This window comes from Lissotriton helveticus, chromosome 8, assembly GCF_964261635.1.
Source record: "Lissotriton helveticus chromosome 8, aLisHel1.1, whole genome shotgun sequence".
In the NCBI taxonomy this organism is placed as follows: Eukaryota; Metazoa; Chordata; class Amphibia; order Caudata; family Salamandridae; genus Lissotriton; species Lissotriton helveticus.
Window position 1 is genome coordinate 985,182,987 of NC_136069.1, and position 13,520 is coordinate 985,196,506.

General features: G+C 40.5%; 1 protein-coding gene across 7 annotated transcripts in view; it reads left to right on the forward strand.

Moving 5' to 3' along the window:
• DMD (dystrophin) overlaps nt 1–13,520 on the forward strand; it is a 6,826,337-nt gene that overhangs the window by 4,133,195 nt on the left and 2,679,622 nt on the right. For all 7 annotated transcript variants that reach the window (XM_078657819.1, XM_078657824.1, XM_078657821.1 and 4 more), the window contains exon 51: nt 10,282–10,511. In XM_078657819.1, the coding sequence (XP_078513945.1) occupies nt 10,282–10,511 (230 nt within the window). The remainder of the gene's footprint in view (nt 1–10,281; nt 10,512–13,520) is intronic.

A 13,520-nucleotide genomic window follows, 5' to 3' on the forward strand; every position in this document is an offset into this window, starting at 1 on the left:
AGCTGCACAGTACGCTTTCTTTGCAGCAGGCATATTAACCTTCTGCTCTATTTTATGGCGAGTCAAAACTGACACCAAACACAACTCTGAAATCTTTCTCTAGCAGGAACATTAAGCAAGAGTTATGTTGACATTTTTAATGCTGCCTGAAAACTGAACGGACCAATAGAGTGGGTGAGGGTCTAACAAAAGAAACTACAAATGCTTCCGGAAAGTCGGGTGGTACTCATAAGATATCAGTCTTTTACAGCATCTCTGATTTTGGGATACCTGTTAGTGTTCAGACATTTCAAAAACCTATTGTATCTTTTCACATGTAAACCAAAATCTGTGACTCATGTGTGAATGTTTACTGGTACATTTAAAATATTTTAAAGTGTAATATTTCAATGTCGAACCCCAATATCCACGTGCATGTAGGGTTAGAATAGTAACCACACACTTCAGTAAAGTTAATGCTGTGTATCTGTGTGCTTGTGTGTGTCAGTGTGTGTCAGAGAGAGATGATGAAGAAGAGCAATATTTGTGGATTGTTTTGCTAGGTCTCTGATGGGAGTGTTGACCTCGGCTTATGTTCTATTGGATCTTGTCTTTTCAATACATAACTCACATTTCCCTTTTCAACATTTGATTGCTCTACTGGGATTTGAGCCCTAGTCTACTCTGGAGCCAAGCCAATGACTGTTGATGAACAGATGCCTAACTATTGAATCTACATTTCCATCAAGTGATGGTAATTTCCATTAACCATCTGCAATGCCTAAGAAATTGGACTAAAATTACCACTTCATTTGCCATAAGTATAATTCAGATTTATTAGTCATTATGGTCGACAGGCCATCCCGTTCTACACTATGTCTATACTGTGAGATACATATAGTACACCATTTAGAGTAAATGCTCTCAGAAAAAATGCAGAATGCTCCCAGAAAAGATGTTTTTCCTTGTAAATCCAACACTTTCTGGGTTTGAAAAGTACAATGTTTTTACACATATAACTGAAATCTCCTGTTCTCTTTCTATTTATACAATTATAACGAAGCCCCTAGTCTTGGAGAGAACTTTATTAAAAATGATGGCGCATTTACCACTCTTGCTGTTTGAAACATGCTTGTCAACGACTTGTCAGTCTGCATTGCTTTTCTTCCCAAGTAACCGAGAACCGACCAGCATCAATCCAGTTTCCGGCCATAATGCAGCGTAAAGGGAGCTATTAGTAGTTTGCGAAGTTTGCGCAACTTCACACTACGCGAGCTGCACGTAGCACAGTGCGAACACGCGTTGCGTACTGTAGCGGTGATTTTTTGCTTGCTCGCGGTCCTCAACATCAAGTTGGCGACCTCGAGCAAGCAAAATGACATCCTGGTGAGACTTTTTCCTCGTTCGCGATCAGCAACATCAAGTTGCTGATCGCAAGCCTGGAAAATAAACCTCCCTGCGAGATTCTCAACGCGGGGTGGTCTGTTTTCTCATTGCGAGTGGTCACGTATGCTCCTTACCGGTCGCGATGAGAAACTACCAGTCCGCATTGAGAAAGCTGCCGCTCGAGGAAAAATCTCCTTGGGCGGCAGAAACTACAGCTCGCACTGTGCAAGATGCTGTTTTCAATGATTGCACAGTGCCAGTGCTTGTCCGCACTGTGCAATCATTGAAAATGGCATCTTGCAAAGTGCGAACATGCTACTACACAGTTCGCGTAGTGCTACGCGTAGCTTGCGTAGTGCAAAGTGCACTTCGTGTAGCTTTGCGAAGCGCTACTTAGCAAACTACGCCCAGCCCCAGATATTAGCCATGTGATGGATTTATGAATCAAATGCATTCAAAGAATGCCGCGTTATTGTCTAAGCTGAAAGAGCAACGTAGATTAGGGATGTTCTAAATCTGCTGTAATTAGCAAGATAACGTTTGACACACTTAGGCAATGCTTATGCATGGCGAGGCGAGGAACAGCAGAACTTCCACGCAGCATCTGTTTTGCCTCCATTCTTTTCATTTTTATCACTCTAGTTTTCTTTCTCATGTTCCCTTTGTAGTTAAATTCCTATCAGTTCTTCTGATATATCCCCAGCTCTCTCTCTCTTTTACTAGCTCTCTTGGCATCCACCCATCCTGCGCAATTTAATGAGAAAATAATTTTACATCATATTAGGTCAGTTAGTGATCTTTCACTTTGTACTTCATCATTGTGGCCTACCTTTGGAACTGTTAGAAATGGGGGTTTCTAGCTGACAGTGGTATGCACCCTATCCAAGTAGGGACCATTCCTTCTGGTCAGAGTAAGGGAGTTACACACCCAAGATAGCCCCTCCTTACCCCCTTGGTCGCTTGGCACGAGCAGTTAGGCTTATCTCAGAGGCAATGTGTAAAGCATTTGTAAAAAACACACAGTAACACAGTGAAAACACTACAAATGGACACCACACCAGTTAAGAAAAATAAGCAATCTTTATCTAAACCAAACAAGACCAAAACGACAAAAATCGAACATACAGAACTCAAAATATCACTTTTTAAATGTTTAAGCAATTATGGCCATAGAACTCTATGGATGTGGTGAATTTAGCACAAAGTACCTTGAATGTGTCAAAATCTACAAGGAAAAACAGCACAGAGAGGGGAAGCATTGGAACACATAATGATGTGTCGGTTCTTGAGTCCCCAGGGAAGCGATGTGTCAATTCTGCTGCACGCGGGAGAAGTGTTGCGTCCAAGGAAAAATGATGCATTGACATTCGAAGACGTTTCAGGGCTGTGGGTGATGCAGTGGAAAACTTGGTGCACAGGGGTAATGCCTGGAAATCCAGACGAGCTGGAGGTGGATACAGTTGCGGCAAACAGCTGCTGCATTAGTTCTTTCAGCCACAGACCTGTGATGAGTCAATTTGTTCAGCTGATCAGTAGGGCCTGCATCAGAGTCAGTGCGGTGGTCTCTCACATCAGAGATACAGTGCACTGGACTTGGGCTGTGGTGGTTCTTAAGGCCGCAAACAGACACTGCGTTGATTTGTTAAGCAGCCCAGCAGCGGTGCGTGGAAACATCTCCTGTATTGTGGTGGTGCATTGGAAAACCAGGCGCTGGAAGGACGATGTGTCAAATTTGCAGTACTTTGCAACAGGACCAACCTCTAAAGGCACCAGAACTGGAATTTGCACCACTTGGCAGGTCAGAACTCCTACCAGTGGAGTTCAGGGATGCTGCAGATAAAGTATTTTATGGCCCTGAGACTTCAAACAGGAGACAAGCGCACATACGCTGTTGGAGAACCTTTGAAAAGCAAGATTCCAAAGCAAAGTCCAGTTCTTTCCCTGCCCACAGACCGAAGCAGCAATGGGAGGCCAACCCAGCAAAGCAACACACAGCAAACTGGCAGTACTCCTCCTGACAGCTCTTCAGTTCTTCCTCTTGGCTGAGTCCTCGGTCCAGAAGTGTTTTAAATGTCTGGGGTTTTAGTTCTTATACTTATACCCCTTCTGGCTTTAAAGTAGGCATGCTTCAAAGAAAAGACTCTGTTGTCTACAAGCTCCTGCCTTGGCTCCAGACACACTACAGGGGGGGTGGAAATAGCATTTTGAGAGGGCAGGTAGAGCTCTACTCAGGTGTCATCAGCAACTCCTACCACCACTCTACCTCAGGAAGGCCCATTAGCCTGGTGATGGGCCATCAGGATATGCAGGGCAATCCTCAACTCCCTTTATGTGACTTTCTAGAGTGAATGCACAAACAACTTAACTATCAGTCTAAACCAGATGTTGATTCCATGGGCAGGCGGAGGCACAAGATGGTACAGCAAGAAAATGCAATCTTTCTAAAAGTAAAAACAAGAGTTGATGGACAGAATGTTGCACAATGGCAAAACAATCACCCCAGTCACAGATCTGGGTTTAATCCATTGTTATTTTGCTCACCACACCACCCCAGTTCAGACATGGCCATATGCAAATCAGTCTTGACCCTGTGCCTCATGGGAACAGTCCAGCCCAAACTGCCAAGCCATGTCTTCCCTGGACCGGAATCAAGCATCCTAGGATCGGTTTCTGGCTATCAGCCGTCATCAGCCAGGATAGCTTGATTCCGGTGGCATGGATTCCACGGGACCCACGTCTGGGCATACCTGGTGCACTTAGGGCGAGAAAGCAAAAGACAAACAGTTGATGGACGGAATGCAGAACAAATCAAAACATTCACCCCCAGTCAAGAGATCTGTGGTAAACCCATCATTCTTTTGCTCACCATGCCACCCCAGTTTAGACTTGGCCACATGAAAATCAGTCTTGACCTTGTGCCTCATGGGAACAATCCATCCCGAACTGCCAAGCCAAGTCCTCCCTGGACCGGAAACAGGCATCCTTGGACCGGTTTCGGGGAAGAGCCATGTGTGGCATTCAGCTGCTGTCATTATAGTAATGTCAGAGGGAATGTAGAACCAGCAGGGGTTCTAAAATGAAGGTGAAGAGAGAGAGTTGTTGAGGAGACCCTCTGTATGAAGTCGCTGTATTGAGCTTTGCTTAAAATACAAATAAAAGAACCCAACTTTCTACATTGACTATTTATTCGACCCTGACTTCACATTGGTGATGAGTGGAAGTGAACCTACACCTGGGCCGCAATGGCATTCTCAACCTGAATCAGTGATTCTCTTTAGGATTGCCAGTCTTACAGCATCTTCAGCTTCATTTATATATACAATTTTATCTACAAACAGGGAGCAGCTTCTGATGAACGCTGGTGGAAGGTCAATGTTTTTCTGCTTTTCCAGATCAGAACTCAATTAATAATGCATTTACACCCTCATGCCCCTGCATAGTTCATTCCTCAGAATTATTTCAAAGATACAGTCTGCCTGCATTGCAAAGCCGCATGTGAGAGCCCCAAGCCGTTTTGTTACAGAGTGTGATTGTGTGACTTACCTTCGTACCTTCGATCACCCCTATATTTTTACTGATACTGATGGTAACTTACTCTGACTGCGTCCTGGGCTCCGCTAACCAGGCCCAGTGCCAGTGCTCTGATTAAAAAGGTATATGGTAATTAGGTGTAATTACAATTGGTACTGACATCCTACCTGTAAGTACAGGTATGGGAAGGGCATGTAGGTTTAGATGCCCTGCAGCTTCGAGGCACTTAAGTGTGCACTGCTTTGTTGCCTGATGTCCTTTTAAAGTCAGCTCAGCTTTTCTGGGTTTAAAGGTATTTCCAAAGTATTAAACTACCTTATTCTTACTTATAAGCCCCCCCCTAAGGTCTACCTTAGGTGCCCCCGGTGTAAGGTGCCATGTAAAAATAAGCAGGAATATTCTAAAATATGTTTTATGTGCCCTGGTGAGGGAAAAACGAGCAATTGTATTTTACCCCATTGTAGCATTTTAGCTCCATAATTTAACATGGGAATACTGTAATCTGTTGTAACTATTAACAGGGGGGAGCTAAAATAATATTTCAAGAAACTTGTCATTGTTGAATTTATCATAACTAGTACAGAAAGGAAGTTATAAAACGTTCCATTCTGGGAGCCACAATTCAGCTTTCTAGCAGCCTCTCCTGATTGGCCAGTCTTGACAGGCTGAGCTAAACTGATTTGATGAGGTGATAAGTGGCCTGCATAGAGACAGAGGTTATCTGGTGGAGGAAGTGCTACAGCTGCAGCGAACAGGCCAGGAAGGGGGTTAGTTAAACAAACTTGTCTTCAAAGAGAGCAGTACAGTAAGGAATGCTAGCAAGGCCTACCACTTCTTCCTAATCCCCGCAGTCAGATGGGAGCCCCAGGAATAAAATATGCAGGGGATCTGGAAGAGGTGTGTCAAGGAAAATGAGCCATATCAGTAAGCTGGCTTAGCCAGTTCTTAATCACAAGGAGAGAATGTTTTCATGTTGAATTTAAAAGAACAGTGCTTTGTGAAACAAGAATATGCCACACTTTGGAGAACGCTGTCATGCTTTTGGGTGGCATTGGTCATGGGTGCCCCTTGCTTATTGCCCCAGACCACTGGATACATATGTGGATACATATGTGAGAGTTGCATGCATAGAAACTCAGATCTGCTGCCTGAAACTGAAAGGAAAAGACAGACTCTCCTGCTGGAACCCTGGTCATCACCCCTAAGGATTGCACTCTGAAGGACTGCACATGCTGCACACTTGGAAATACAGCCCTTAGGACTTTGCCTTGCTTCATAAAGAATCAAGGAGTGGACTCCTGGAAGCAACAGGTTAACAGAGCTTACCTACACCATCTTCCCCAAGAAGTCTCCAGCCTGGAGTAGGTCCAGTGGACTTTTAAGGATTTGGCCAGGTGCACTATGGGAACTGTAGTCCCATACATCCAAGGACCACCTCAGAGCTTCTAGGCCCTTGGATTTGTATTTTGGACACTGTGAACCCTCAAAAGGAACTTAATGAAGAAGTTCCAGAACTTTGGAGAAGTTTAGAGCAACTTTTGGAAAAAGTTCTATAAGGTGACCAACCTGTAGGCGAGAGTCCAGCTGCCCTGCTAAAAGCTTGGGAGCTCAAGAAACTTTCAGGATTTCACCGAGCCACCATCGTTGACTCCAGGAAAGTTTCTAAGTATAAAGGTAAAATTTTGACTGAGGCCTCCCACTTAGTGTATCCGACCAGGGCTCCATCGCTATCAGCCTCAAACTGATATTTGATTCTTTAAAAACTGATATTTGATTCTTTAAAAATTAATATCTCGATTTACCTATATTGGATTTTTGTCATTTTTGTTTAATTTTAATCATAAAAATATTTCCTATTTTTATAAATAGGGTGTGCATTTTTATTTAGTTTTGTGCCTCACATATTTAATGTATTGTTTTCTTTTAAATGCTTTACACACCTGTCTCCTAAGTTAAGCCTACCTGCTCGCAGCCAGCTACAAAGAGTTGAGCCAGGGGACAATGTTTTGAGCCCTTGACTGATATTTAAGGCTCCCAGTTTTTTGTTTTTACTGTTTTTTTAAGATTAATACAGACAGAAAACCACCTATTTTTAGATACAAATAAATACAGTCAGTCAGTCAAATAGGCTTTATTTCGATAAAAACATATCTTTAAAAGCAATACATACAACAAGATAAAAAGGATAAAAAAGCCAAACATAGAAGCGCAATCATAGATTTATGCAAAACGTATGGCATCAATAAATTACCTAAGACGGTCTGACACAATGACCAAAATTAAACAATTTCGTTGAGCCTTTTTGACCTGATCAACCATGCCCAGCCTAAAAACTTTGCCAGGCCACATACAAACAAGGGCCGGGTATCGGACTTCAAAATTCGCAAAGCCACAATATAATTTCTGGTACCCAGCTCCTTACACAAGGGTTTCAGCCACCTAGATCGCGGAGCTTTATAAGCAGGACATTCAAATAGAAGGTGGGGCACCGACTCAATCCTAAGTACACAAAAAGAGCAAAAAGGTGTGGTTTGCCCCGGGATTTTCCAACGAGCAGTCAATTCGCCCACTGGAAGTACTCCTATTCTAAATTTAAAATACATAACCCTATCTCTAGGTTTTAAAAATATGTCGAGATAGGGTTCTCGGAGGGCCACATCCTTCACCAAAATAAATTCACTGGTGGATCTACATTGGTTGGGGTCAGTGTTTCTCCTACAGGAAATACGTTTTCTTTTGTATGATACTCGCTACTTTTAATCGTGAGTGCGAGGTCAACAGCTGTACAGATAGACAAGCAGGAAGCTAAAACATTTTAAAATATTTTCTAATGAAGCTAAAATAGCTGTCGCAGTGCCGCTGTGTACGCTGTTCTACAATGCAAATGGTTTTAAATGACTATGGTACTGTAAACAGCTAAAATACATTGGGCATTCAAACCTGAGTACATATTTGTTGGTTAATTAAATGTGGAACTATACCCATTACAGCATCATTTTTACTCTAAACACACACTAAATATGGATAAATACAGATAATATCGACAAAAAAATGGATAAATACCGACAAAAAAGTTAAAAAAAGAAATACCATAAAACCATGAGCCCTACTACTATTGCGTTTGTGGCCTTATTGCCAGTGGTAGGTGCATACTTACCAGTACTAATATTCCACCTTCCAACATACCGTATTTTATTAAATGAGGGAGCTGCTTTCTAACGCTTGAGCCTCCATTGGTGACGGTACATTGGCAGGCATGCTTCACCTCTTCTGAGGCATTTGGATATTCACCGCAAGCGCATTTGTCTACATTTCGCTGCCCGCCTCACAACGCGTGTGCATTTTCCAACAAAAGTAGAGAGGGTTGTGGAGGAGTCCTGCTGGATGAGGTCACTGTATTGCGCATTGCTTAAATACAAACAAAACTACTCAACTTTCTATGTTTGAGTATTTATTTAGCCCTGGCTTCACACCATGGCGTGGTATCAGACAACACAGAGCAAAGAAAGTCTTTTGATTGTCCGCATACATGTCCTCTACCTATGACTGGCACGACGCTTTGTTGCCATTTACTCCTACTGTCCACTAGCTTGTTGATCTCACTCAGAGGCCTGTAATATTCCTCTCAATACTACAGCAACTTATCTTACCACTACCATGCATTTACATAGAGTTGATTTTTCTTTCATGTGGTGCTATTTTGGCGTCAGTACATTCTGTGCTTTTATAGTTTAGTTTTTCTTTCTTCTCTTTTCTAACAATCCATTCCCTTTCGTACAAAAAGGCATATATGTTATCATGTATACTATTTGGAACTTGTAATAACTGGAAGGTGTAATTACTAGGAAGAATTCTAAACAACACAAAACATACTTTAAAGGCCCCTGTTACCTGCTTGCCTCTATTAAATGTTCTTCGCAGTGATTTATTTCTAATACTAGATACAAGGATTTACAGATAATGACCATGTGAGACTGTTGTTGAGAAAATAACAGACTTATAACCTTTTGTGTAGGTGTTTTCCTGTGGGTTTGTGTATGGTATGATGATAGGAATTTTTCAGAAATTGCCTTCACTTTGAAAAGAAAAACATTTTGCTGTTTCCCGCCAAACAGTGCATTCTGCGCGGCTGCTAACCCTCCTCGCAGTATATCCTAAGAGATAGAACTCTGAAACCCTACTGCTGAAGGAACACTCATTTTGGACGCCTTGAATTTGCGTTCTAGATAGTATGCTGCAAATACAAAAGTTCTAGCACCCATTGAAAAGGATTGCTTCATTCCTGGAGGGTGTGTTATTTTTAAGACTCCTGGTTTTTCAGTTTTTACTGATTTTTACAGATAAATACAGAAAGAACATAATTTATTTTCCTTTCTGTATTTAGTGTTATATGTCGATTAAAATGGAAATCTGATTCTTTTTTGAGTGAATCTAAATGAAGTCAATCATGATTGCCAGGCCAAAAGCTATGCGGACTGACAATTTGACAGGCAAGACGTTTAAAGAAATTGAATTTTGATAAAGGCTTAAATAGCAGCAGATATGCAGAACCTTGATCCTAAATTGTTCGTGTTTTCATATAACTGCATTCATTTATCCTCGGTGGGTGTTCATGTGACTGAAACCTATATGGCGTTCTAGCATAAATGCACATTTATTGTTACATGAATGTGGAACTATGCTAGTTTCAACTCATTTTTTTTCACAAAACCCAAAATAAATATTGATAAATGCAGCTAACATTAGCAACAAATTAATATGTATAAAGACAGAGGAACAAGTCAGAAAAAAAACATAGGGTTCGGGAGCCCAAACTATGTTCCCTATATTGCACCCATTCTTGTTGCTGGTGAATAGAGTTAGAGCAGGCTAAGGGGTACTTTTTGCACAAGGGGTGGGAAGTCTTTACTATCCTTTTTTTGGGAAATGTGTATTTTGATAAGTTCTTTTGAATGGCCAGATTGCAAATCACCAGCTGTGGGGTCCAAATTAATTTTACAGCAGTTTGTTGTACTTCCCTGTTGGCATTTTCGCTGTTTCCATTAGCTTGGTTAGGGCCTCAGTCCATGTATTCAGTTGAAACAGGGTGGTCATTAAATTTAAAAATCAGGAAGAGCAACACAAAACAGGCATGAATCCTTTTTAAAGTACATGACTACTTTAGGCACTTTTCATGATATTTTCTAAATGCACTAGTAACAAACTGAAATTTGCTATTTTTCCATTTTCAACTATGTCGGAAGGAAATATAACAAATGACATAGTCACGGAACATAATTACCTTTCAAGTGAAATGTATTAAGTATGCAAAAATGACACAAAATGCTGATCTTCTGGCCTGCTATCGAATTAAACAATAAAGGTACACATTCTATTTTTTTTAAGGTGGTCAAACCGTCACCGTGGTGACTCAGACGCTGGTAACTAAGGAGACAGCCCACTCCAAGCAGGAAATGCCATCTTCTCTTCTGATGGAGTTCCCCGCTTTGGCTGACTTCAATAAAGCCTGGCTAGATCTCACCGATTGGTTATCCCTGGTGGACCGGGTAATAAAAGCCCAGATTGTGACTGTGGGTGATGTGGATGAAATAAATGACATGATTGTTAAACAAAAGGTAAGAAACGTTTAATACCCTTGTACAAGCATAATACCAAAGAACCAAACATATGTAACTTAAAACAACCGCATCCATTGAGCCATATCTCTTGTGGCCACTGTCATCTCATGAGCGCTTTTTATTCATCAGGTTGCTGATTAGACTATTTTCATCTGTTGCTTGCTGTCCCAAAAGGGAGCTGTAGAGGTCAGGTGTTGGCATCCTGTGGCTGTGACAGAGTGTCTCCTCAGGACTTGCTACACTTTATGTTTTTTTGTAAATTTTATGAAGTACCTCGCTGATATTTTGTAATACCTCTTTTAAAGAAGTTGAATTTTATTCAGGTCCACCCAGCTCTTTTTTATTTACAACTGTTGAAACTAGAATGTGTATCTTTTATAGTAGGCTTTCTTAAATCCTCATTGAGATCCAGGATCTGTATGGAGAGCTAGTAAACCCTCAACGTTGGTAGGCACCCCCCATTGTGTGTTTTCTTCTTCAGATTATTCTTTGTACCAGATGTATATATTGTTGTTTTTTAATGGGATTATCCCCCTCCATTTTGTTGCTATGAATTGTATGTATTAATTGCTACATGGAGTTGTGTAATTTCTATGGTTTAAAATCTAAAGCCGAATGAAGTACTTTGACTTTGACAAAGAACCACTTTTTAGGACATCAGTTCTCTCTTTATAGAGCAGAGTTGATAGTATTTCTCGTATAACACATGAAAGTCAGCAAGCCGTGTATTAAAAGACTGTCTCTAATTTCTGACAAGCTTATTGTATTGTTTAATCTTTGCACTCGTAAGGTAATTATAGAAAATGTAGACACTTTATGCTTCTTTCTGCAAACTTGGATCTACAGCACCTTTTAAAAAAAAGTAATAACTGACTTGTATTAAACTAATTCTAATATCTTTTTGCAACAAATATTTAACAGCTTGTTTGGTCATTTTAATTTTGCACTAGTGAGACTATTTGTATTCTTCATGTTTGCAAACATGATCTCTTTCTTATGAAAGAGCTAAACACCAAGGATTTAAGTGGTGTGTAGGAAAGGTGATGTTAAACTGTATATTATGAAGGATAAACTACCTCCTGCTATACATTGAAAGGATATTGAAAACCACATTGAAGTTCCATAACGTTATAAAGGAACTTGGCCTTTTGCCTCGTTCCTCCATATGGTCGTCAAACTCCTTGTTGACTTGTAATATCATTATAATGTGTGGATTGGGGTTCTTTATCTTATATATTATAACCGGTTATGAGTGCCTAAATACCACAGTTTTGGGAGAAAGTTGTGTATTTTATAGAGTAAAATATGTCTTGTTATCCATGAGAATATGAGCTTCTCAACTCCTTACAATGACTCTCAAATATTTTCGAATGGTTTCCGACATTTTAATGGTGCTTTTGTAAGTGCACTTATATAGCTTTTGTTTACTGAACATAGATTTCCATGTTTGTTTGTCCCTCAATATGAGTGGACTGATAAATTTCAATATGTACAGTAACTCCGCTCCCCACACATCTGAATGGTTTTTTGGTAGGTATTGTCAAACCTGACTTTTGGGGCAATAACAGGCTTGTTTAGGAGAGTTTTGTTTTCTCCTTTTAGGATAACCTCTTGACACAAGTTTGTCTTGTAGGACTAGAGCCTCCCTAAAGTAGTCTTCTTTTAGAGTGCAATTTTTGAAAAGGTGTAAGAATTGGTAAAAGGTAGGCCATCGCACATAGCGCCCTAGGATGATTACTGTTGTATTCCAGGAGGGTGTTTCTCTCTGTCGGCTTTCTGTACAGGCTGGTTTAAAGTTTTCTTTCATGATGTTTGATAGTAAGATCAAGGAAGGAAACCTCAGTTTTATATATGGAGTGTGTAAAAGGGAGATCTTTTTGGGCTCCATTAAGGTATGACAGAAATTCTTGAAATGTGTGTGCAGTCCCCGACAAGATTAGAAAAATTTAATCTATATACCACTTCCAACATTTAATGTTGGAGCGATACCTGTTATGGGAAGAGAGTACAAAGGTTTGCTCAATATGGTCCACATATATATTTGCCTGATTTGGAGCACAAACTGCTCCCATCGATGTGTCAGAGCATTGTTGAAAGAAATTACCACATGATTTTAAATAATTATACTGTAGGGCAATCTTTAGCAGGGACATGACAAAATCTGTGGAAACCTGTCTGGGTTGCACTCGCTTTTATAGTAAATCCTCAATAATTTTGATAGTTTCTGCCTATGACATGTGGTGTAAAGGGATGTGATGTCCAAGGTGGCTAGCAATTCAGTCTCAGAGTCAAAGGGCATGTCTTCCATGAGTTTAATTATAAAAGTACTGTCCCTTACATATGTGTCCTGCAGAAGGACACATTATTTAATGAAAATTTCAATATAATGCCCCAGAGGTTCTAATATAGAGCCGCAACCAGATGAAATAGTTCTACCCGGTGGGTTGTTGGCCTCTTTGTGTACCTTTGACAGGGTGTATAGAACCAGGGTATGATGACTTTAACTGTTGAGATATTCAAATTCCTTTTTGCATATGAATCTTTGTCCTGTGGCAATGGTGGTTACCTTTAGTATCTCGTTTCTGATGGTGACTAGGGGATTTGTGGTCAACTTCTTATAGTGTTTGGCACCCAAAATGTGTCTCTTGAGTTCAATGTCATAGTTCATTTGCTCCTGAATGACAATCCAACCTCCATTATCAGCAGGTTTCATAACTATGGTTTTGTCATTCTTTAAAGATAAAAGGGCTTGCCTTTCAGATAAGGAAATGTTATAGGGAATGAAACTCTTTGAAGACTTCAGATCATCCAGGCCAAGAAGAACGAGTCTCTCAAAAGTGAGTAACTCCGTTGGCATCAGAAAATTTAGCTGGATAAAAAGTGGAAGTTGTTCTCAGACCTGTAACTGAGTCATTCAAGGGGGGATCCATACCTGAAAAAAGATTCTTAGTTTGATTTTGTGAAACAATGTAATCAATTTTGTCTAAAGGGTAAAGGAATCTGTTT